General features: G+C 34.3%; 1 protein-coding gene across 1 annotated transcript; it reads right to left on the bottom strand.

The window, feature by feature from the left end:
• Positions 1 to 6956: 6956 nt before the first annotated feature.
• On the bottom strand, positions 6957 to 23866 carry LOC120352004 (uncharacterized protein K02A2.6-like). The gene is made up of 2 exons (XM_039431402.1): positions 23783 to 23866; positions 6957 to 8378 (listed from the first exon to the last, which is right to left on the bottom strand). The coding sequence occupies exons 1-2, from the start codon at positions 23864 to 23866 to the stop codon at positions 6957 to 6959; spliced, it is 1506 nt and encodes a 501-aa protein (XP_039287336.1).
• Positions 23867 to 25746: the final 1880 nt, after the last annotated feature.

The raw sequence follows: 25746 nt of genomic DNA, 5'->3' as shown, positions 1-25746 counted from the left end.
TATACACATTACATCAACTTCTGTCCAGTCATCGGCGAATCCAAAGATGACCAGACGCCTCGCCTCTGTTTGAGAGATTCTGCTTATGAGAGCATTTCAACCATTCCTCTATCTGAACAAGGCTACTCATTAGCATATAAACAGTTGCAAAGACGTTATCAGAACCCACGTATCTTATCAAACTATTTCATTTATCAGATTCTCGATTGTAAAAGTGTTACAAAGGCTGACTATAATTCAATTCGGCAATTCATTGATGTAAATCAAGTGGCAATTGAGTCATCAAAGGGTCAGCAAATTGATGATCATTTCGGTTTTGTATTACAATCAATTATGTTGAGGAAAATCGACATGAAAACTCGGTATGATTTTGAATCATCATTGTTGCCTGATGAAATACCGAAGTGTAAATCTTTACTAGATTTTTTGACCAAAAAGTCAAGAACTTATTGAATGAATAAACTCATCAATGGGCCCGTTCTGTGTACATGGAATGTGGTAAATTGTCCAATTCACAATTTACCAAGTAAAAAGTTCCACGTTCCATGGGAGGAATTTTGACAGATTCTGTTCCAGAAACCTATTCCAGTTCCAACTTTCTGCCCCGCAGTCGAAATGTGGTAGATTGTTCGACCTGGTACAGTTCCAACTATCTGAGCACTCATTGGTCGATCATTGTAGTCTGCTTGCTTCTCTACCCATGAGCTGATAGTTTGTTTACCATAGCATTATAGCATAGAATACATAACCAACAATATGATGTTTGATAACCATTCATTAATAATGAATTTTTCTCGATAGAAAATTTGAGAGTAATGGAATAAAAGAAATTTACACTTTTCTAGATGGTAGGTTTGTAAAACAGCCTTTCTTCATTCACGCAGCTATTAAACGACACATTTTAGTATAAATCAACTTTATATGTGAGCACCAAAAGCTTGAACCAACAATTTTGAAATGGCATTCCATGGGAACATTTTGCACTAGTCACGTGATAGAACAATTCACGATTGGAACTGGAACAATTTACTGTACACAGAACATACACATTGCAACTGGAACATCCACGACAGTTAAATCTAATTTTAATATTGATAAGACAAAAAATATATTTAATTCTAGCCTGATAGTTGCTAGCACTTCAAACGCAAACTCAGACTCTTAAAATTTAAACATGAATAAAAAAGGTAACACTTAATGTAACGTTTGTTCATCAAATGATCACAACATCTATTATTGACCAAAATTATTCAAAATGACAGTCAAAGAAAGATATGATGCTGTTAAGAGATTGAGACTTTGCTTTGCTTGTCTTGGCAACCATAATAGGAAATTATGCCGCTCGAATAAATCTTGCAAAACTTGTAGTTCAACTGGTCATCACACTTTACTCTATTTTGAAAAAATGCCGCTCAGATCTGAACCTCAAATGTTGTCTTCTCAGTCTAATGTAGAAAACTCCGCTTCTAATGTATGTGATACCAGCCTTTCTGCATCCAACTACTCAAATTGTTTGTTGGGTACTGCTCAAGCTATTGTGTTTGATGTATTTAATAGCGCTCATATCACTTGTGCGATGATTGACTCTGGATCGCAAGTCACCGTCATCACTAGAGAACTCATGAACAAGTTACATTTAAAACCAAGACCTTGTAGCAGAAGGTTAGTTGGAATTGGGTCTTGAACGTCAATTACTTATGGAAACGTTGACCTGAGATTTCATCTAGATTTCAACCGCACTTCAAATTGAGTACCACTGCTACAGTGTCCTCAAATCAAACGTGTAATCAACCTAGCATAAGTTTCAATTCAGCAGACTTTAGACAGTTCGCAAATTTAAAATTAGCAGATGAGAAATTTGATGAACCAGCTTCTAAGATCGATTCATTCATAGGTGCTGATTGCTTCATCAACATTTTATATAGTGAGCACACATTATTGAGGTTTGAGTCTGGGCCTCATGTGTTGAATACAAAATTCGGTTGTGTCGTTATCGGAAAGATTGATTCTGCCAGCCAGCCTGAAGCCGTTACAGCCTTACTCGCTTGAATAGAACCAATCAATGAAGTGCTTCACAAGTTTTGGGAAACCAAAGAAGCTCCAATTGTCGCTCTGGAAGATCCTTCACATAAATGTTGCAAGAAACTCTTTACCGAAACTACAAGGTGCCTTCCTTCTGGCAGGTACATTGTAGCGCCACCATTCAAAGAAGAAAGTGTAAAATTAGGTCATAATCAAATCTCCTCTATGAAAAAGTACTTCTCTCATGAGAGAAGATTGGCACCGTACAGTGCTATGTGCAAACAATATCAGACTCATGTAATGCACCATGTGGGCGGTCGGCTATAATGTGAAGCATTCTCCACTACTGCCTGAACAACCTGAATACTTCACCAACCCTGTGGCCATTGGCAATAGTCGAAACGATCCATCCTGGCACCAACAATGTCACCAGAATGATGCCACTTCACACCGCAAGTGGGGTCATGAAGCGCGTAGTGAATCATGTGATCCTGCATTCCATTAATAATTAAAATCTATACAGATCTACAACACTAGGAAAATGTTCCAGTGTTGTAACAGACTTTTTCTGAACTCTTAATTCAGTGTTATAATTTTTTGTCTCCATCACCTATGTATTTAAATTCCATTGAACCGTAATTTGGTGGGCAGAATGGTTAGAATGCAAACATTACAGTGCATCTTATCGCTTTTAGTTCCCCCCTCACTCTCTCACTACCTAGCTCTGTCTATCTCCGAGGAGGAGGAGAAGGGTGCTTTCTCCCGGCATAGCTGGCTGAGACCCCCAGTCATCCTTAAAACCGCAATGTTACAACCGCATCGAGTAAGTTAATCCGCTTTATGTATTTTTCCTCAGTCCTCCATATTTTGTTAACCCCTCAAAGTTACCCCACGCTGTTCAGTGTCTTTTTCCTTTCCTGTAGCCTATTTTCTTGGCCCTAAATCTTTTCAAATTTCGATTCTTTCCTGTCTTTGTGTAGTATTCAGTAAATTTCTTCTATGATGCATATCTTAACCAATCTTGTCCATAGTAAATTAAAATTTGTGAATTTTGAGTATTCTTCTGAAATGATGTTAAAAGTTGAAATTGTAGCTTATTTTCCTGATCTTGAAATTGTTGATAAAACTTAATTTTTCTAGAATCTATCTATTGTAGTGTAAATAATTGTGTGCTTGTGACATATTTTTTCATCATGTATCACTTATGTGAAGTGTATCAATTTTGTGTGTATATGTTGTTTTAGGAAACTTATTCCCCATAATTAATCTTTCTCTTCTTTGTATTACTTAGGGAATTTATTCACACATTATTCCTTTTTATCTTATTTGTATTTTTTTAGGGAACTTATTTACCCATTATCCAACTTGATCTTCTTTGTATTATAATCTTGAAATGGTTTGTAGTTATTATACAATCTTCAAATTCAGAAATTATTTGAAAAATAAATGGTTCAATTTAGAAAATGTTGAAATTTAATCTGATGTATAAATTCTGTTGCTATAACGATAGAACTTCAAAATTGAAAGTATTAATGAATTGTGTTGCCATAAATATGAAATGTTCAAGATAAATAAAATTAATTTGAATAATAATAATAATGATTTCATTGAATGTAAAAGTTTTGTCATATTATTAATTGAAATGAGTTAAAGTTTGAATTTCCTCTAAAGTTTTTGTAATTGATTAAATTAAAAAAAAAACTGTTTTTTTTATAAACTTTGATATGATTGATTATCGTTTGAAATGGAGCTGGAGTGTATGTAGAATTTTTAGTGGGGTTTGATGATTAGAGTTTTGCTGGTATATGATTGTATTTGAGATGGAAAACCATTATTGCCTAAAGAAGGAATGACCAAAAGGTTATGACTTAGAGAGGCAGTAATGAGATAATATTTTTTGTGTTGAATACTTATGTAGATTGCCATAGATGCAAAATAATGTTTAATTATGTTGATTGCCATAGATGCAAATGATTACTTATGAATATTGATTGCCATTGAAGCAAAATATTATTGATGTTTGAATGATTTCTTGATTAATGATTAGTAGTGGAGTTTTGTCATGAAATGTAGCTTGTGTTTAGAACATTGAAAAGTCGAAATAAACTGTAGTATCCAAAAAACGATGGTTGATAATATTAAATTATCTGTTTTTAATGAAAATTTTATAAATCTGTCTACATAAATAGCTTTGAAATCCTAAATGAAACATAAATCAAATTTGAAATGTTATACTGAATGATAAATCATAAATGTGAAATACTATATTTTAAATGTTATACTAAATGATAATGGAATGCAGATATATTGTATTATGAAATGATTTTTTTTTTAGTGGAAGACCAATTGTCTGAATATATATATTGTTGTATATGTGTTAAGGTATTTGTTCTTGTGATGATAGATCATTTGTTGTAACATTAATGGATAAATAAAAAGGTTATTTGAAGGATTTTATGGATTTAAACTAAGTGTATTGAAATTGTTAAATATTTTATTAAAGTTTTGTAATTGATGTCTCTATAAAATGGAAGAAATTTCAAAATTTATGTATTGCTAACTGTATAATAAGATGTTCACAATAAATTTCATTTTTTATACTGATTACATACTTGTAAATAACTTTGAAGTGCATTAGATTGTTTGGTAGCCTAATCAAACTTTTCTATTTAGTTTATAAGCATACTAAAATAGCAGGTACAGCATGAAAGTTAGCTTCAAAATAATTATCGCATAAATCTTGGGATCTACAAATCAAGTGAATGCCATGAAGAGTGAGTGCCATTAAGAATATTTGGGTGATTTTCGAACTGGTGTGACTCATTAGTGGATTGCCGACTACGCAACTCAAACTTCTGCACTACTATATTACCTGGAGGTAATTACCATCCATGTCCAGGTTTGCAACTTTAAACTCAAATAACAGTCACTGTATCATGAAAGAAACTGATTCAAAAAGTCCTCACCTAAATTAATCCTGTATGCTGAACTCTAAACCTTGAAAGCTGAAAATATCAAAAAACCAAACCCTACTTAAGTTGATCCTCACCTAAATTAATCCTGTATGCAGCGTCTCTCTTTTCCAAAAAAAATACATTTTCATTCCAAGCCTGAAAAGTACGCTGTGTGTATAATGCACTATTTAATTGACTTTGAGTGAGCTTGGCATGTACTCGTCTATTACAAGCATGAGGCCATGCTAACAGATGTCACCTGTATCGAGCTTGGCATGTTTCAGTCGACTACAAGCATGAGGCCATGCTAACTACTGATGTCTCATGTATCCAGATCAGCCAACACTGATGTCATCACAAACGAAAGATCAAGTTTGTTTGGAGTCACACTTAACTGAAATTGATACTGAGTGCCTTAATGGACTGTTTTTTAAATTCCTATCGATAAAAATCAACCACATCAACAGTAAAAGAAATGGACATTTTTTAATTCAATGAAAATTATTGCAATTCTATTGATAAATAAATATAACAATTCATTAATTCATTTGAAAAATCTGTTCAACATACTAAATTTTTGTGCAATAGCATTTAAATTTTCTATATACTAAACTTATGTAAATTTCAAGAACTATTCTTTAAATATATTAAGTTTTCTGTTGAGATAATTTCCTTGAATTATAAAGCTAAATGAAAGATAATTTTAATATTGAATGAAAAAGACTAAGATATTGTCAAAAAACCACTGATTTATTGAAATTAGAAAGACCGGTTTCGGTTATTACACCATTGTCAATCTCTGATAAACAGTGGTTTTTATACTGAATAAATCAGTGGTTTTTTGACAATATCTTAGTCTTTTTCATTCAATATGAATAATTACCACAATATCAACTTCTCAACTACACAAAACATAATTTTAATACTCTGTACTTTGAAATATTGTTTGGAAATGTATAACCTATGCTATTGATGAATTTTTATAATAATTTTCAATTAAGATGACATGTAATGTTTTGTAGAAAAAATTGTTCCTGTTCTCAAATTTAAAATTCTCAAATTCCATTTATTACAATGTAATGTAAATTTTTTTTTAATTTCTCAAACAGTAAAATTTTTTATGTTCAGAGGGGGGTATTTGTAATATTACATTTTTTCTCAATAAAAATCGAATCTTCAATTTGATGTTCGAAATATCAATAAAACTTGATAGTAAATATTGGTGTAATCGATATGAGGACTTAACATTTTACTGGGAATTTATCAGATACACTAGTGTTGAATAACCTACAGTAATAATAAGGTTCTATTTCTGAGGTAACAAATAATTCTAAACAACATAAAGGGTAAATAAATTCAAAACAGGTTTAAAAGTTTTATTGAGAATAATAAATATAATTTGTAAACTTGTATTCCTTAATAGTGAGGTTGGCAAATAATGATGATGTGTCTAGGCATCACCCAAAAAGCTTTAGGTGTTTCTCTCAAGATAAGATGGCTGCTGGCTAGGGTAGAATTGTTTGAGTCCTCTTGAAATTTTTCTATATAAGTTAAGTTAAAAATGTTTTAATAGATGTGTATTTTTGAAAGAATAAGAACTCTCATAGAATTATTTCAATGATTTCAATTATTTCAATGATATTGTTAAATCAAATACGCTACAAAATAGAAAAATGCTAGACAGGTGAACAGAGCCTTCATGAATGTGTCTGAGTTTGTGTTTCCAATGCCTGTCTGATCTTTTTGAATGTTGTAGTGTAGAAATGTACAATAGATAATAATTTAGATTATAATGCAAATGTTTGTAATTGTGTGTATATAATGTTGTAATAATCATATCATATTCATGTATAATAAATGTTGTTGGTAATAAATTGAATCAGTGTTTTCTTCATTTCTGTGCGATATTTTAAATTGGCTACTCTGTGTAGGCGGTAGTTCAAATATATATATAACAATTCTCCCCCATGATAGTAATAATTACAAATTCAATTTATTGACTGGTCTTCGCTCTTGGTTGGAACGCCTAGGCTGGTCCTGGGCTCTGGAACTGGGATCAACCTGTTGCTCAACAACTCCAGTTGTTGACATGGGTGCTCTCTGTTGCATGTCTGCATTTTGAGGTGGTTGCAAGGCATGTTGTGTCAAATCCGTGTTCATGTCAGTTGGTTGGTGATATTCTTGACCAGACACTGGAACATCTTGTTGGTTGCTGTACAATTGTTGTCTTGGTCTGAAGTCAGGTATCTTCAAGGTAACAATTGGAGAAGACTGGTCAAGTGCATTCTTGGTGAGAGGAATTTCACATAGTTGAAGTTGATCGATGTGTCTCTTGATTGTGTATCCTTCATCCAGTTCTACAAGGTAGTGGAGCCTACCAAGACATTCTACAATGGTTCTGTACCGCCACTTGCCTGATGTGGTGTAGTTACAAGCCCGCACCCTGGCTCCTAAGGGCAAATGACAGACTAGTTCAGGTGGTGGTTGGACTGCTAGGTTGATGTCAGGGATAGTGGGTTTGTCTAGATGTGTTTGTAGTGGACGACCCATGAAGAGTTCTGCTGGTGTTTTTCCTGACTCCAATGGTGTAACACGCAGTCTGAACAGAGCTGCATGGAACTTCTCATGATGAGTGCCTTCGTCAGATGTCATTGTCTTAAGTTTCTTCTTGAAAGTCTGGACGTAGCATTCAGCCAATCCATTTGTTGCTGGGTGGTCTGGGGCAATAAATCTTTGTTGTATTCCATTTCGTTTGCAAAATGCTTGAAAGTCATTGGCAGTGAAAAGTGTGGCATTGTCACTTACCAGGATCTCTGGAAGTCCATTGTGGGAGAATATTTCCCTTAACATCCTAATGGTTGAATTTGTGGTTGGTGGAGTAGCTGTCACTGCAATTTCAGGCCACTTTGACTTGGCATCAACTAGGATGAGGTAATAGTTACCTTTGTATGGGCCTGCATAGTCCATGTGGACACATTGCCAATTGGACTCTGGTATATCCCACACATGTAGAGGTGCCTCCTTTGGATCTGCTTTGAATTCGCAACAGCTCCTGCAGCTTTTCACTGCTGCCTCGATGTCTTTGTCAATATTTTTCCAATAGCAGTGTCTGCGGGCCAATGCCTTCATCTCTACAACCCCTGTGTGAGTGTCATGAAGATCCTGTAGTACCCGAGGCTGGAGCTTCTTTGGAATAACCACTCTCACCCTCTGGAAAAGAATTCCATGCTGAAGGCAAAATTCTGGGTTCTGTACCGTGCCGGTAAGTAGATTTGCCTTAAGAGCAGAGAGTTCAGGATCAGCATCAGTCTCTTGCTTGATGATGTCAGATGTAATAGTAGTAGATGAAATGGACTGAACAGTTTGTGCCAGAAGTGGATCATCTTCATCATCACATGGAACCTCCAAAGTGATTGGTGATCATAACAGATAATCAGCATTACAATGAAGTTCAGATCGTCTATGATCGATATGGTAGTCGAATCCACTCAGAAAAGCAGCATAACGCATTAAACAACCAACCATCCTAGTCGGAAGATTTTTTCCTGGGTGAAAAATCATCTGTAGCGGTTTGTTATCAACAATCAATATAAACTTCCACCCATATAAATATTGGAAGAAGTGCTTGACACACCAATATACAGCAGTAGTTTCCTTATCCAGTTGAGAGTAGTGTTGTTCTGCTGTTGTCAAAGTCCATGAGATGAATGCTATTGGTCGTTCCTGTCCATCAATAATATGTGAGAGCACCCCTGCTATGCCCACCGGGCTGGCATCGGTAGCCAGGGTTACAGGAATTTGTGGGTCATAAGCCACAAGAATTCTATTGCTTGTTATCTCATTTTTGACAAGTATGAAAGAGTCTTCACACTGCTTGTTCCAGCAGAATTTGGTTCCTTTTGATAAAAGATGATTGATAGGCTGCATGATTGTTGACACATGAGGGATAAATTTAGCATAGTAAAGGCCACAAAAACTTTTTACTTCCTCGGTGTTGGTAGGACGTTTTGCTTTTAAAATCGATTGAACTTTGTCTTCAGATTTCTGTAGACCAGCTTCACAGATAGTGTGTCCAAGGTACTGCACATGAGACTTGAAAAATTGGCACTTGGCAAGGTTGACATGAAGGCCTAATTGTTGAAGCCTCTGTAGACACTTGATGACTCTGAGCTTGCATTCATCTCTGGTTTTGCCTTGAATAATGATATCATCAAAATAAACAGCAGTACCATCCAAATCAAGTAGAGCAGTGTCCATAACCTTTTGAAATTTGTTGGGAGCGACCTTTACCCCAAAAGGTAATTTATTCACATAATATGTCCTCAAATGTGTAGATATAGCCAATACCTTGTGGCTTTCATCATCAATAGCAAGGTGATGGAATGCTTTATTAATATCCAATGTACTGAAGAACTTGCCTCCTCGAATTTTATTGTAAATATCCTCAATCCAAGGAATTGGGTACCGACCTTCTTTGATTTGAGGGTTGACAGTAGGTTTATAGTCAAAACATAACCAAATTCTGCCATTCGCTTTTGGAACAACAATGAGTGGTGAGCCCCAATCAGAGTAATCTGTCTTGGTTAAAACACCCTCTTTTTCCAAATGCTTCAGCTCAGCTTCAACTCTGTCTTGTGGAGCATATGGCACTGGACAGGGCTTTAAAAATATTGGTTTGACCTGATCATTCATGATGAGAGAACATTTGTAGTTTGGAATAGTTCCTATTTTGTCTTTGAAGACATCTGGATACATCTGGAGAATTTCATTTTGAAATGAGTCTGTAGTTGATGAAACATGACTGATTGTGTTGATGGAGATCTGAAGGCGTCGCATCCATGCTCGACCTAAGATGGCAGGAGAGTCTGTGTCAACAACATGAAGGGTTTCTTTGGAACGTTTTCTTTTGTAATTCACAGGAATTGTCAACTCCCCTGATGGCGAGAAAATTTCCTTGGTGTAGGTGCGAAATTTCACATTTGTAGGGGACAAATGTTTAGAAAGCTGGAGCTTATGCATTTCCTTCTTATTGATAATAGGGACAGGGCTGCCGGAATCTGCTTCAAAGTTACAGACATGATTCCCAATTGTGATTGGAACCATGAATTTTTCAGTATCAGGACCAGACAAGAATCTCACATTGATAATATTTGAAGTGTTATCAGGAAAATTACCATCATATTCATTGAAGGATTGTGAAGTTTCATAGATTTGTTTCACTGATGACTTTTTGGTGCGAGTTTTTATACAAACTTTGGACACATGGCCAGGGGAGCCACAGGATGAGCAATGGAGAGTGAATGCATTCTGCCAACAATCTCGTGTTTTATGGTTTGCAAACCCACATCGAAGACAGAGTCCTTGCAGGCCCAATGCAGATAGATCAACCCTGGTGGCAGACTTGGAAAGTTGAGACCTTTGGAAAGATTTTTTTGGTCCTTTGTGAGTAACAAGCAAATTGACAGGTTTGGATGACATTTCCAGGTTTCCTCTCTTGGAAGCATCCAAGGACAATGTCAAATTGCAAGCCTTATTGAATGTTAATGAGGTTTCTTGCATAAGCTTCTCACGAAGGACAATCCAAGGACAATGCCAAATTGCAAGCCTTATTGAATGTTAATGAGTTTTCTTGCATAAGCTTCTCACGAATATTATCATCTAACAACCCACGAACAAACTGGGCTCGCAGAAATAAATCAGACACAGATTTTTTACAGTCTGGATTGTAGCAATTAAATTCACAAGACAGTGTGAGTGTTTTTAATGCTGCTATGTACTCACAAATTGATTCAGATTGTCCTTGAAGTCTAGTCAGGAACCTGTGCTGCTCAGCACAAACATTAGGTGCAGGGCACAAATGTTGAAGTAAAAGCTCACATAATGTTTCATATGATTCATCAGTAGGCGATTTTGGTGCAGTTAAACTACTGAGCAACATGTAGTATTTGCTACCAATGCTATTAATGAGAATGCGAGCACGCAATCCAAGCTCTGCAGGATCAGACAAGCCTTTCAATACGAAAAAATTTTTCAACCTCCAAAGAAGGAGAGGAGGAAGAAGAAGAAGAAGAGGAAGAAGAAGAAGATGATAACAATGATGCTCTCTCTCTCTCACACCCTCTCTCTATATTTTATAGTATTTTTCACACTTCACCGTTCAATCCTATTTAAAACTCATCTAAAATAATCTAGCACTTTCTCCATCATCTCCTCTACTTCTTATTTTTCTTTCTCATTTCTCTTCTTGATCTTATATTTATAATGATTACTTGAATATTGTTGTTTGCGATGATGATTATTATTCTTTTCTATTCTTCTTCTTCTTCTTCTTCTTCTTCTTCTTCTTCTTCTTCTTCTTCTTCTTCTTCTTCTTCTTCTTCTTCTTCTCTTTCTTTTTCTTTTCTTCTTCTTCTCTCCTTGATTAATTCAAGATCACAATACTATGTTCTATTTCTTATTCTATAGTTCAGTTACATAGGTTCTTCTCAATTTGTGCACATTCCTTCTTTCTCTTCTTTTCTTCCCTATTATTATCATTATTTTCCCTGTGATTTTTCCACTAGCTATCCAGCATGTTCAAATGTTTATTTCTCTCTCTATATCTATTTATCTTTCTACCTTTTCTCTTTCTATCTGATTACCTCCTACTTATATCCATTTATTATATTATATCCATATATTTATCCATATAATATTTGATTCTTTCCCACATTAAATCATACTATTCCTCTTCAATTTTATGCGAATATTATTCATTATCAGTTGTATTATGTATCTTTTCTCTATTGATAACTCTCTTCAAAGATTTTTCATTTTTCTGCTGGCTTTTTCTTCTCTTTTTCAGTTTTTACTAGATCCCATTTCGCTCTATCTCCACCATAAACACGATCTTCCACTACTGGATTCCATCTCTCTCTATCTCCACTTGGACTTGATCTTCCACTACTGGATTCCTTCTCGCTCTACCTCCACTTGGACCCGATTCTTCCACTACTGGATACCTACTCGCTCTATCTCCACTTGGACCAGATCTCCCACTACCAGTTCTTCCTCAATCTTCATCTTATTCACCATTAGGATTATTCATCACCGGAACTCCACACATCTACATCTTATTGTGTTTAGTGAATTTTTTGAACTAGTGCTTTAAATAGTGAAGGGAGCCGAACTGTCAAGGCATACTGAATGCACTCAATCAAGAGACTTTTTCATTTAGGTTAAGTTTTATCAGTTTCATCCCCATTTTCCCCGTCATGTGTCGTTCTGAGGTCATTTCACGATTGGTCTGCTGCTTCCATGATGCCTCTCACTGACACGTCAGCTCGCTCGCCCTCAAGTAGGTATGATTATTTCAATAATAGTAATAATGACGCAGGTATGTTTCTAGCAGATAAGCTCCACTCTTTCAAAAAACTTTTCAAGGCTGCTCACCTTAACGTACAATCCCTCAGTTGCCACATTGATGAACTCAGAGCAATCTTCTGTTTTCAGGACTTCAATATAATCGGAATTTCCGAATCATTTTTGAAGCCTAGTATTTCATCAAATTTTGTTGCATTGCCTGGATATAATCTTTTCCGGAATGATAGATTAAATAAAGCTTGTGGGGGTGTAGCAATATATGTGAAAGATGGTATCAAAACAAAAATTTTAATCACATCTAAACAAGAGTATTGTTCCAGACCAGAGTTTATGCTACTTGAATTATCCTTATCTGGTACTGATAAATTACTCGTTGGAATCTGTTATCGCCCACCAAAAATAGGTCATTTCACAGATTTCGAAAATGCCTTGCTTTCTCTTATGCCTTGTTATAACCGTATACTAGTTATGGGGATATGAACACCAACTTGAACATGACAAATCGTAACTTTGACTACTTTCAACTGACTACAATTTTCCAATGCCTAAACATGACTATTTTACCTCTCGATCCAACTCATCATACTAATGAATCAGACTTTCTCATTGACCTTCTCATTGTTATTGATCCCAATGAGGTTGTTCAAGCAGGCCAAATCTCAGTCCCAGCTATATCTAGACATGATTTGATCTACTGTGTACTTTCCCATAAGATACCAAAGCCAGAACAGAAAATTATCACTTATAGAGACTTCAAAAACTTTGATGAAGCCGCCTTCCTGACTGATGTGGCTCAGACTCCAAGGCATCAAATTGAAGCATTACCCTCAGTTGATGACATGGTCAAGACTTTCAAGAATTGGACTTTGACTTTGTATGACAAACATGCACCTTATGTGACAAGGAGGATTAATAGAAAACGACGAGTACTGTGGATGACTGAAGACATACTTAAGATGATGGGATGTAGAGACAAAGCACATAGAAAATTTAAGAAGACATTTTTGACTTGGACAGTTTGATAGAATATAGGAGCCTTAGAAATAGGGTTTAACAGGAATTACGGAACTCAAAGATTAGGTACTTGAATTTGTTTATGACAAACAATAGACAAGACTCTAAATCACTTTGGCAGGGAATAAAAGAATTCGGGCTTGGCAAACAGAAATCGAATCCACAAATTGACTTACCATTGAATAATATAAATGACCATTTTGTTTCACACTCTAACCAACGCGACGAAGTTGTCATTGCTAATCATATCGATGATCTTGAAGAGCAGGTTACAAACTTAGATTTACCAATCACTGATCAATTTCATTTCCATCCAATCTCAGAAGATTGCACTTTCAGAGCAATTCAACGTATCCATAGTGATGCTACGGGTGTAGACAAAATTCCTATTAAATTTATCAAGAAGATGTTATTTGCTGTTTTACCAACCATTACATACATTTTCAACAAGTCACTTGAAGAAGGCATTTTCCCTGAAAACTGGAAGTTTGCTCTGGTTCGCCCTCTAAATAAAGTTCCATCACCAAATAAAGTTGAGGATTTTAGATCAATCAGTATTTTACCTGCATTGTTCAAAGTGCTAGGAAGACTCATTCATGCTCAAGTTGTAAAATTTCTAGACAACAATAGTAAGCTTCATAACTTTCAATCAGGCTTTAGAAAATCCCATTCAACTGAGACAGCTCTGCTTCGTGTCACTGATGATATAAGGTTAGCTATGGACCAAAGAAAATGCACCATCCTCACCCTATTTGATTTTTCTAAAGCATTCGATACTGTTGATCATACAGTCCTTCTGAAAAAGTTGGCTATTCTTGGTTTCAGTCACAACTCGTTAGTTTGGTTTAAATCCTATCTATTAGGTAGGAAACAATGTGTATCTGTCGGTGACAAAAAGTCAACTTGGAAAAACGTTATGCATGGAGTACCACAAGGTTCAATTTTAGGCCCTCTCCTCTTCACTTTGTATGCTAATGACCTTTCTTCCATTATCAAATTCTCCAGTTTCCATACTTATGCAGACGACCTTCAAATCTATTTAAGCTGTCCCATAACAATAATTAATGAAACAGTTGGAATAATGAATCAGGATATCAATTTGATAGTGGAATGAACAAAGAAAAATGGCCTTAAGCTTAATCCCATCAAAACACAACCCATTATAATTGGATATTCTCGTCTTATAAACAATATTGACCTTGAATCGATTCACAAAATTAGTGTAGATGGTAATGACATTCCTTACAGTAGCTCAGTTAAAAATTGAGGCTTAACTATGAATAATACTCTTGACTGGTAAGAACAAGTGAACAAAACTTGTAAAAAGGTATTCTCATCCATGCATGCATTAAAGAAAATGCACGATATCCTACCTAGAAACATTAAATTATTATTGGTTCAATCTCTCATCTTCCCACATTTAATGTATTGTGATTCTGTTCTTAACGATATTCAAGTCACTCTGAATGATAAACTACAGCGTTGCCAAAATTATTGTCTACGTTTCGTCTACTCTCTCCAACGCCATGATCATATCACCCCAGCCCACATTGCTAGTTCAACATTGAAGCTTCCCGATCAGAGGCTTTTTCGAATAGTCAAGCTTGTTAGAGATATCTTGAAATACGGTAATCCAAACTATTTTAAAGATGATTTCAAATTTGTCTCTGAAGGTAGGAGGATAGATGCTTCACATACTAGAACTGGAGAAAGTACTTTAAGGATACCTAATCATCGAACTACTATTTTCACAAAAACCTTCTTAGTCAGTGCCTGTCGTGCATGGAATACACTTCCTGTTTCTATCAGGTCTATCGAGAGCCAAGCGAGCTTCATCCTGACTTTGAAAAAACATATTTGGAACAAATGACTGGAACTGTCCGGCCCTAGAATGATCACATGACAACCATCCCTCACCCATTCCACCAATATAAACCTTTAAACCATGTTATAGAACAAATTGTATATATATATATATATTATATAAACTCATGTTATTTCAATTATCCACTGCATACTGCTGTATATTACTGAAAGTTGATAACCCTGATCTACTTTCAGCCTACTTCATTTTATTAATCAATTATTCGATCTTATCTACCTATATAATTATTTTACTTTATCAATTTTCTGTTTTTTTTCTCTTTAATATTCATATTGATTAAAACTTTTACAATATTTCCATTAATAATTAAATCCTTAGTTTAAATAATGAAATTAACGTTTTGGTAGAGAGTTAGTGGGGAGGATATTTTTAATATTCTTTCCGAAGAATGGACATTGATATGTCCAAAGCTCCGCCAATTTATGTAGATGCATAACAATATGATTATTATCTATAGTTATTATATTACAAATTGCTTTTTCATATCATATACAGTTCAATAATTATTTTCTTAGTCTATATTATGTAAATTCATCTATAATTTTGCTGTACCGTAAGCTATTGTATATAAGTGTATAAGCCAGTATATATTGTAATCTACATAAATAAAGTACTCAATCAATCAATCAATCTCTCTCTCTATGTTATGCTCTATTTCCTTTATAGATAGTCATGCCCAATTACATTCAGTCATGTCCAATTACATTTAGTCACAGTCTATTTGATGATGATTTATAGCAGAGAGAGATATGTGAGAGAGAGAGAGGCATTCTACAGCCAGATTTAAGTGAAATGAATATCTTACTATCAGATTTAACTGAAACAAGTACTTGACAACGTTGTCAAGCACATGTAGAATTGTGGGTTGTACACACAGCAAACATTATATTTATAATGTTTCCTCAATCATAACTAATGCATAGAATGAACTAGTATATCCAAATACACACACACATTAGTTTTGAATTAGACATATATCTTTAAACTCTCTAGAGAGTGATCTATGATCTTTTACATTTTTTATCGGCAATGTCATATAAGCATTTCCAGAGATCATTAGAATTATTAACATTGGCTAATGATTCATCATTATTTGTACAACCATAATGCAAATGTCCAGTTTCTAGTATATCAAGTAATTCAAAAATTTCAGATAAAATTGGAAAGTGGAGATTTTCTGTTTTTGTTAATGCAAGATTGTTCACCTCATCACCCGTTGAAAATTTAATATTCTTTGCAATTAGATCAAATTCATTGAATAAAATTGACATCAAGAGACGAGATAGTTTCTTGAACTTTGAAAAGCTATAACAATCAACCATATTTTTCAGTTGAGTGTATGTACAGGTAAAACGTGATAAGAAACTATTTGAATGAGCTTGTATCTGCACACTATACTACACACTTCTATAAATAGAATTGAGCTTCAACACATGTGAGATCTTTACAGCTCAACTAACAAAGCATTACTGAACGATTAAACCTAGACATTGCAGGTACAATGGAAATGAAAACAATTGAGTTTACACTAGAAATTTATTTACACAATTCACTACAATTGTTCATCACTTCCTCTTCAATTTTTATTAGTTTACTCACAGACAGTTTATGGGGTCTGTAATAGCATAGATAATCATGTATATCATTCAAATTCACTGTGTTCAAGAAAATGTCTTTTAGTTGTTCCACCAGATGATGATTTTCATGAGTTGAATGTTTAATTGCAATTCCACAAGCATCATACCAATCAATATACTGTTCTAACCTCATTTCCAATTCACTATCAGCTTGCATCCACTTGCACGGGTACATGATGAGCGAATGAAGAAACTATACATATGTCGGTACCAATATAGAGAAATTAAATGGCTCCTGTCCCTTTCCACCAATTCAACATACACGAGCGGTATGATATCTCAATGCTTGCTTACAATAGACACATTGAATTTCTTGTCCGTTATCCATATCATGCAAAGTTTTTCTTTTCTGTATTTGAATAGAATTGACATTTTTTCATGCTAAGCATTCTATTGTTTTCGCACATGAAATTTGGAGACAAGATCATATTTTTCATTATCAATGAATTCTAATGGAGAGTGGCGAAGAGGGCACATCGCCCAGTTGGATTGTGATGATGAATTTCACAGGCATTATAACACCATGAACTTGTGAAGTAGTTAAAATTTGGTTTCTCAATTTCATCTGGTAAACAACATACGTTTCTGTGTAACCTTCTAAGAAACTTAGCTTTCTCTGTACCTTTTGTGTAGATTTTATCATATCCTTCAAGATAAGATATCAATAATTTGTCTGTATAAATAAAATGACCATCTTCCCAGCGTATTTTGTGATAATTGTTCTCTGCCCATGTTGCTTGCTTACGCAATTTAACATTCAATTCTGACTTTGCAAATGGTGACTTGAAATGCAACACAACAAAGCTATTTACCTGATATATGATTCCGATTTCTTTCACAATAATTTGATTAGAATTTCCCTTGAACCAATGCATGTCGACGGTTGTGAATTTTTTACAAGAGAGAGTTTCTTCCTTCTGTTCGATGATGGGGTCTGTTTTCTCCTCCTCCTCCTCCTCCATCGTCCTCCTTTGTCCTCCATTCTCCTCCTCCTTTGTCCTCCTTTGTCCTCCATTCTCCTCCTCCTTCTCCTCCTCCTGTGGTTTAGATGTACTTCATCTTGATTGATAGTAGAAGAAGTCTTCCTTGGCGTCAAGATCACACTGTATTGTGATAGAGCGTGTTTTCTTCTCAGAATTAGAAGACATTGTAGATGTTAACTGATCAAAGCTAAAACCTCAAATGAGTAAAATTTGAAAAATGCAATACTTATATAGTTTGTGCTCTATTGAGAAATTACTGAACATCCTTCACCCTGGAAGTAAGAGGAGTGTACTCCATGATACAATCACTGATTAAAATGCAATAAGCGGAAGTATTTGGGGGCACAGCTTCCTTAAATTCCATATCTATTCTAATATCTGTGGAGGATTTCAAATGAGAAGATTGATGTGAACAGTCAATTACAATCAGGGGTGTTTTAGTACAAAATGTGTTAAAATCAATCTCTGTTCCAAGCTCATTGATACTATGGTTATAGTATGCTGGCGCAAAATCCAAAAACATACGGTACATCAATTGTTGTTTACCAAGGAGGTTTTCATAAGGAAAATAGTCAGAGTTCATGTAGACCTTTGCATTCTGAAGACTACAACTATCAAATTCCGAGATTGATTTATTAATTTCATTCTTACAATCTGTCTGAAACGCTAGAACAACATACTTTGGTGTGTCGAGATGGGATGCAGTTTTTACTGCCCAAGAATGAACAGTGCTATTTTGTAAATTTGGTAATTCTGAAATCTCCCAATGACGAATGCTCAGCTTCAGCGGTGTATCAGCATCAAGCAATCTCGAAAATTTCAACCTCACATGATCTTCTAAAGTAATATAGGGAATTCTCCATTTAAGCTTTGTTATTTTTACATTAACGTTTGCTGCTTCTGTAGACTCAATGCAATTGAGATCTGTTGGTGATCTTAATAATACAAGTTCTTGTTTCAAGTTTAAAATTATTCTTTGAAAGTCTTCAAAAAAAAATGGTAAAACTAATTTAAGAGGTACACAGAATGTAAACTTATTATCTTTTAGTGTATATCCTGCTCTGTCAAACCCAGCCAAGTGATATGTGTTTTTATCAAACATATTTTTCACTAGTATAGCTTTAATTGTTGATGTTAATCCAATTAGTCTTGATTTAGAAATTGGTTGTCCAGCCAATTCATATCGAATTTCATCAAAGAGATTTCCAATGAGGTTACTGGATAATATATACTTAGCTTCTATCAGATCATCCCTGGCCTTCGCAGCTGGTTTTGTACACTTCACCTCCCCCTCAATAAATATAAATGATTTGCATGGAAGACTGTACTGATCCATAGAAGCCACATGGATGCGAGCTTCATCTGAGGGTTTAATTTCTTGACCCGAATATACTGTATGAGTATGGAACTGAAATTTAGTAATATCATTATAGAACTCGAGTTGAGATTCAACATCGAGAATTTCACTAATTGCTGTGTCATACATAATGTCAATCTACTATAAATCCCAACTTTTCCAATTTTCTTGCGCTTTTCGGTGATATAGCACATAGCTTTTCAGGTGTTGACTCTATCACGTTCGAGTCTCTAATGAGCTTCTGTGAGCAAATGCTAGTGTGAGGTTAGAAACGAGGAATCCCATTTCAAGGTCTTTGTTTTTCATGAATGTGAAGTCTAATTGTAATTATATCTCCCCGGAAATCAATAAACGACCCTTCTTGATCAGTTACCTTTACATTAATGCTTTGAATTCTATGTGTGTTTAAAGGCATATAGATTATCGGATTAGGCGTTTCATTTATCAAATACCCACTAGGTACTCTAGGTGAAAACTTGTATATAATATGTTTCTGTTTGCCATTAGAGTAACTCCCACAGGCTATATTACACTCAACTACAATACAGTCAATATTTGTTATGCTAACTAAATGCTGAGAATAATACCATTTATACGGTTGTAATATAACATTTTCAAAACCAAGCATTTTTCCTATTGAAGTGGATGATGTAAAGTCAATAGGCTTATCAGAACGAATTTCGAGCTTCATAGTATTCGTGTTATCTCTTATATTAAGTTTCTTTTCGTCACTATTCAATTTAGTCTTTAAAGCTAATATAATGTCATCAACTTCATACACACCCATATCAAGATCAATTAATTTATCACCATATTTGAAGCTAGAATTTTTACCTTTGCAATGCTATTGTAAGTACAGAAATTAATCAATCCAATTTCCCATTCTTTATTTTTATCCAAATCGAGAATTTCTTGCAAATGTTCATAGAGGTCACTTGATCTAGATTGTAATGTAATAACAACCATCTTATATGTTTATGGTACAAATACTGGATTACAACTGGTTCACAAAAAACAAGAGCATGAGGTGTCCACATATATTTGTATGTAATGGTTGCATGTACTCAATATTGTAAAAAATATTCACTCTTTTTTCCAATATTTATTCAATTCATAAGGGTGTTGTAAATTACCAATTGGATCAAAATAGTGAACATTTGATCCCCATTTCTTATAACCAACCCAGTGTGTACCATGTCCAGATTGAGTGTCTAAATTAAGAATACAATTCTCATTTTTTAGAATTTTATTAGGTAATGTATCTATCATGTATACACCTCGTAGGAGAATTTGTAATAATTTACACCATTTTTTTAGATTGTGATTAGACAATTCACCATCGATATCCATTTTTTCACCTTCTTTGTCTTTCTACGTTTTTTAACTCCTTTTTTACTTTTTTTCTTTGGGAATAAACTCCATATGGTGAGGAGGAGGAGGAGGGGTTGGGGCCAATCAAAATACGATCACCAGTCGAGATTTGGGGGTACGGTTTCAAATAGTAACCTCTACCTGCAATATGCTGTTTCAACTGAGCAATAGCTTTTTTCCTTACCGACATGCTATGAGTTTTCCTACCACTTGTGCTCTTCTTCTTCTTCTTTCTCAAACCACTGCCAAACGCTGCTTTAGCTTTCATCACGTTTGTTACAAGATAACTAAGTGCTTATTCACTAAGAGATGTTTTTGGATTTTCGAATATCTCCCATGCAGTGTTTGCAAGAGCTCTGTCTGCAATCACTCGCGACTTATTATCACTATTTCAAGTGTATGCTATATCATGTACCTTACAGGCTCTATCTAATGAATTTATACCTTAATCACCTCTCTTTAACCTATGATTAACCTTTGTTCCTGGGCCACAATACTTATAGCTGGGGAAGTGGGTTTCCAGTGAGGCATTTATCAATTTATTTAAAATAGTTGATGTAATGTCTCCCGCAGTACCTGCTATACCTTTGACAATTTTGCTAGCTGAACTCAAGATTTCTCGAAGAAAAATCCTAGAAGATAACTTTCTTCTACATACCATTTTTCATTACCTTTCAACTCAATAGTAGAACATCGACTGAGGTTAATTAATCAAACACTTAACCTCAATCGAGAGACAAAGAAATTGTCTCACTAAGTGCTTTATATATCACTACAAAGTTGGTATGTTTTAATCAATAGGGAATACAATTTTCTATCATCAAGTGTCTTATTAACACACTTGTCAAGTATGTTGTAAGTTTTGTAGAAATTGCAAAGAATTGAATGTTCATCAATCATAAATCTATACCAATGTCTTAGACTAACATCGAGAGAAGCATCTGATGAATTGACACATGATTTGATATAAGATAATGTATGATTTCTTACTAGCAGAGATTCCTGCATCAATTGAAGTGTTTCCAAATCCTTAATCTTATTTTGTACATTTTGTATAGATTCCAATATTCTCTTACTATCATTTTGCATTGAATCATATTTTTTCAAAGCAATATGGAGAAGTAATATCATATTCACACAACATATTATAAAGAGAAGAACAAATACTATTCTCCATTTGATTATCTTCATTGCACAACTTCTCCCTTCAAGTGTTGTAAGCATACTGATAAAAATAGATTGCAATATCTATAGTGAGTTTATAGCGCTAACAGATGGAAGAGAATGCCACAACAAGGCTGAGACCAACATGTGGTGCATGCGCGTGCACGCAGCAGCAACTATAAAATAGCTTCTCTTGTGACTGTACACTCATTGACTGCATAGTTACAAGAGCATCACTATTCTTGCGTGAACAGTGTACTATTCTACATCTTCTACATTCATTGAGTGCTCAGTTACAAGAGGATCTATTCTTGCGTGAACAGTGTACTATTCTACATCTTCTTCTTCTTCTTTGACACAACAAACAGGTGAGAATTAAAAACAATTTTTACAAAAACAATATTACAACTTATTATTAATCACTACAATATTTACATCATATACTACTACTACTTGTAAAGCATCCCACTGCAACATGGTATGACAATAAGATTGTTAAATTTTAACAATCTTAATGTCAGTCCATGTGGTAGTGACATGCTTCACCACTATTGCTAAATTTTTACAATTGGCATTAAATTTAACAACTTTTATTGGTGTAATTGTGGATGAAAATCTCTGAGGTAGATATACCTCAGTGATTTTCTTTGTAGATGCAATGTTTATTTTTAATATGATTCTTCTCCCATGATGATTTGTTTCTTCACGAGCAGAGATAATATTATGCAGAACATCTTCCGCCAGCTCGTGGAGAGGCATCCATGGTTTTGCTGACTGAAACAAAATTGATGAGTGAAATGAATTGATGAGTGAAATAAAATCATCATGATCATCATCATCATCATCCTCCCACGCCACCTCCTCTAGTAGCGGAGTGATGAAGGACTTCTCACCTTCATATGCACATTGTTTCTGATAAATAAAAATGAATCTATGATTGGTAACTTATTAGAATTTGTTTCAGATTATCAACTACTTGTGATCAACAGATTATTGTCATAATCTCAACTTGATATCATCAGATTGACAAGACATTCTCTACACAAAGTGAGTAATAACTGATATTGAAATGATTTGAATAAATAATATTTCTTGCTTCATATTGCAGAATCCAATAGTGATGCATCAAATGCATACATCAAATTAATAAGCAAGCTCTTTCAATGTACATTGCAACAAGTAACTATCAACTGAATCAGTAACTTTCTTAACACATCACTTCAATTATATTCTATTATTTTATAGCAAAAAATAGTATGCATGCATGATTAGTACAAATAATTTCATAGCATAATTTAAATAATATGTATGATCAGTGCAATGTAAGCATCATAATAATGATCATGAAATCAAAATATTCATCTTATTCGATTTTTGACTGAAGTCTAATCAATTCAACTAGTATGCTTGATCAGTTCAATTTCAAAAAGTAATCATTATAATATTCATGAATTCAAAATATACACATCTTATTCAATTCTTAACTGAACTCTAATCATTTAATATCACATTGTGAATGCATGTAATACAAAGACATCTATTGGAAATTAGTTTTTCTCAGTAAAGTGAGAAATTTATTGGATAGTACCATGCATTCAACCTAATAACTTCAAATAATTATATTTCTTGATTTCATAAAACAACATAGAAGTTGCTCAATTCAAATGAACATATCAATTTCAATGTAATCATCATATTCATGAACTCAAATCTTATTAAATTTTTAACTGAACTCTAAAGTTGAATAGTTTCATTTCCTATATTACAATTTGTTATCAAGAAATAATTCTTGTTTGAAATTGTCTTTCAAATCTAATCAGATTCATCAATTTCTCACAATAAATTGAACTCTAATCATTTAATATCACAATGTGAATGCATGTAATGTGAACAGATCTATTGGAAATTAGTTTTTCTCAGTAAAGTAAGAAATTTATCAGATAGTAGCAAGCTTTCAACAAATTAATGACAACATATAAAGATTTAAAATTATCTGTTCACATTACAAGTTAATAATATTTGAAATAACTAACCTTTGAGGGTACAAAAATGGTTTCCTCATCCTCCTTCTCCAGAAAGCGCAGCTTTCTCTTCCCCTGTTGCTTGTTGGAAATCATGGTGAGTGGCACACGTCTCGGTGCCCACTCCGGATTAGATGTGGTTGATGGCGGAGTGTCCGGTATGATGATTTCCTCACTGCTTAAATCCCTCTCCACAAAGATACCATGGCTCTTCAGTCGGGTGCAGCAGCGGGAGCAGCAGTGGTAGTGGTGGTTGGAAGCTTCTTCTTCTTCTGCTGTGCAGCTCGCGCTGCCCAGTAAGATGGGAAGGAAGTGCTTTGTTGAGGAGGAGTATCTGGAAGAATGTACTCCTGATATGTAGATGATGATGAGTTCATGATGACAAGGATATATGTAACGTGAATGTGACTAGTGCTCAAATGAAGCTGGCAAATCTAATAAGTGCTACTTATATACTCATTTGTTTCTCTCCCTCTGTTTTAGGTTGAGTGAGAGATAGTGCATTTTCCCACTTATCACACCCTTGATATACAAAAGCATTCTGACACGTACAGCAAGGTGCATTCAGAGAAGAAAAAATCAAATCTCTCACAGCTTGCTGAAACTCATCCTCTGTTAGATTCTGCTTGTAAGTATTGAATTTAAAATTTAAAAAATTACTGTTTTCTCACAATGCACTAATATAAAATTTCTTAGTTCCAGATATAATACCTCGAATAACAATATTTCGAATGTGAGAGCAATGTAATATCAAATCTCCTCATTAATTTTCAATTAGCGTCTCATAACTATGTAGAGATATTGGAATTTCTTCATTGAGCTCTTTGATTTTACAGACTTTGAACGTACATTTTGAATGTATGAGCAATATAATATCAAATCTCCTCATTAATTTTCAATTAACATCACATAACTATGTTGGCTTGCTAAATTTCTTCTCAATATTATTGTGATTTTCATTATGTTTGTTGATTTCACAGAGTTCGAGTGTGCAGTACTGCATAATCACTCCAGTCTTTGAGGAGGAAAGATGTATGAAGAACTAGTCTGAGAGTTGGTGTGTAACCAGAGAGACAGTACAGCACATCACATCATTCATTGCATGTAAGTATGATACAATTTTTACTTTATTTTTCTAATCATGATTTTTTTCAGAACATACTCCATTCCTGATAAATTAATACTACAATGCAATTATTCCTAACAAATCACTAATATCTCGATTCTGATTAGGAATTACTTCTACAACAGAGTGCATATTGTTTTCCAGCTTGTTTTCCCACAGCTTCTTCTTCTTCAACATTCGTATTTTCTTTTCAATTATAGCTCATCTTCTTATATATACAAAATGGAACATGTATCACTTTTTCATAAGGATTTTCAATAATATATTTGCAATATACACATTGCAGATATGATTTCTCATGTAAAAAATATCCATTTATTGCAAAATAGTCTGCTCTATTAATAAATACCGAGAGCTTGAATGGTTCTGGATGATGGAAAGTTAAAACTCGTTCTTCATATTGTCGAAGAATATTATTATTGAAACTCTCCTCTTCACATGAAATATTATCTTGTTTGTGCCATCCACAATTTGGACTGCATTGCTCATGTTCCTTACTAGGATCATCTGTTGACAACCAATTCTCTAAATATACTGAACAAAACACACATTGAACAACATCAGGTGCTCGCACAAATTTTAAACCCTGTTTAGCCATATTTTGAGGTGACAACAGACTTGATTCTAATTTCCAATGATTATCAAATGTTAATAACCTCAATCGTTTGTACATGAAAATCTGATCCTGAGATAACATTTTTGCACTGTACTTGCAGCTTGTCAAATCACAACTGATTTTTAGATTAATGTTTACTTGTTTTTATATCTAATTCTATGCCATATTATTTGTTTGTTTTCAGCACCCCGCTAGAAGCAGAGATGGAGCACACCAGAGAATGCAGGGTCAGAG

This window comes from Nilaparvata lugens, chromosome 6 (genome assembly GCF_014356525.2).
Source record: "Nilaparvata lugens isolate BPH chromosome 6, ASM1435652v1, whole genome shotgun sequence".
NCBI lineage: Eukaryota > Metazoa > Arthropoda > Insecta > Hemiptera > Delphacidae > Nilaparvata > Nilaparvata lugens.
The sequence above is the reverse complement of the archived record's forward strand: the minus strand, read 5'-3'. Positions and strand labels throughout refer to the sequence as shown.

Coding starts and splice junctions, on each gene's coding strand:
- LOC120352004 (XM_039431402.1), bottom strand. CDS start 23,866: ATGATTTCCAACAAGCAACAGGGGAAGAGAAAGCTGCGCTTTCTGGAG. Junction 8,379..23,782: donor CCATTTTTGTACCCTCAAAG/GTTAGTTATTTC, acceptor ATCACTTTGGAG/GTTCCATGTGATGATGAAGA.